Raw genomic sequence first — 299 nt, forward strand, 5'->3', positions numbered from 1 at the left:
ATGCGCGAGCTCCGGCGGCTGCCAGACGATCGTGAGCGACGTGGCCGTCTTGCTGTCGAGGACGAGGCTGTGCGGCGCCGACGGAACGCCCACCACGACGCCCCCCGAGTGCGCGCCGTCGGTGGCGTTGATGGTGAGCACGGACGAAGGCAGCGACTTGCCCTCCTCGTTCAGGGAGATCACGAAGATGTTGTAGAGTCTGCCGGCCGTGAGGTTGGTCAGCGTCACTGCTGTGTTGGTCACGTTGATGGTCTGTGGGGAAACGGACATGGAAAGGATCAACGCACACGGCCTTTGGG

At 64.2% G+C, this 299-nt stretch overlaps 1 protein-coding gene across 1 annotated transcript in view; it reads right to left on the bottom strand.

Moving 5' to 3' along the window:
- The window catches only part of LOC119585419 (Ig-like and fibronectin type-III domain-containing protein 1), a gene marked incomplete in the record, with an annotated part of 121576 nt that overhangs the window by 14249 nt on the left and 107028 nt on the right, over nt 1-299 (bottom strand). The window contains 1 exon segment of the mRNA XM_037934081.1: nt 5-252. Within this exon segment, the coding sequence (XP_037790009.1) occupies nt 5-252 (248 nt within the window).

This window comes from Penaeus monodon, chromosome 19, assembly GCF_015228065.2.
Source record: "Penaeus monodon isolate SGIC_2016 chromosome 19, NSTDA_Pmon_1, whole genome shotgun sequence".
NCBI classification, from domain to species: domain Eukaryota; kingdom Metazoa; phylum Arthropoda; class Malacostraca; order Decapoda; family Penaeidae; genus Penaeus; species Penaeus monodon.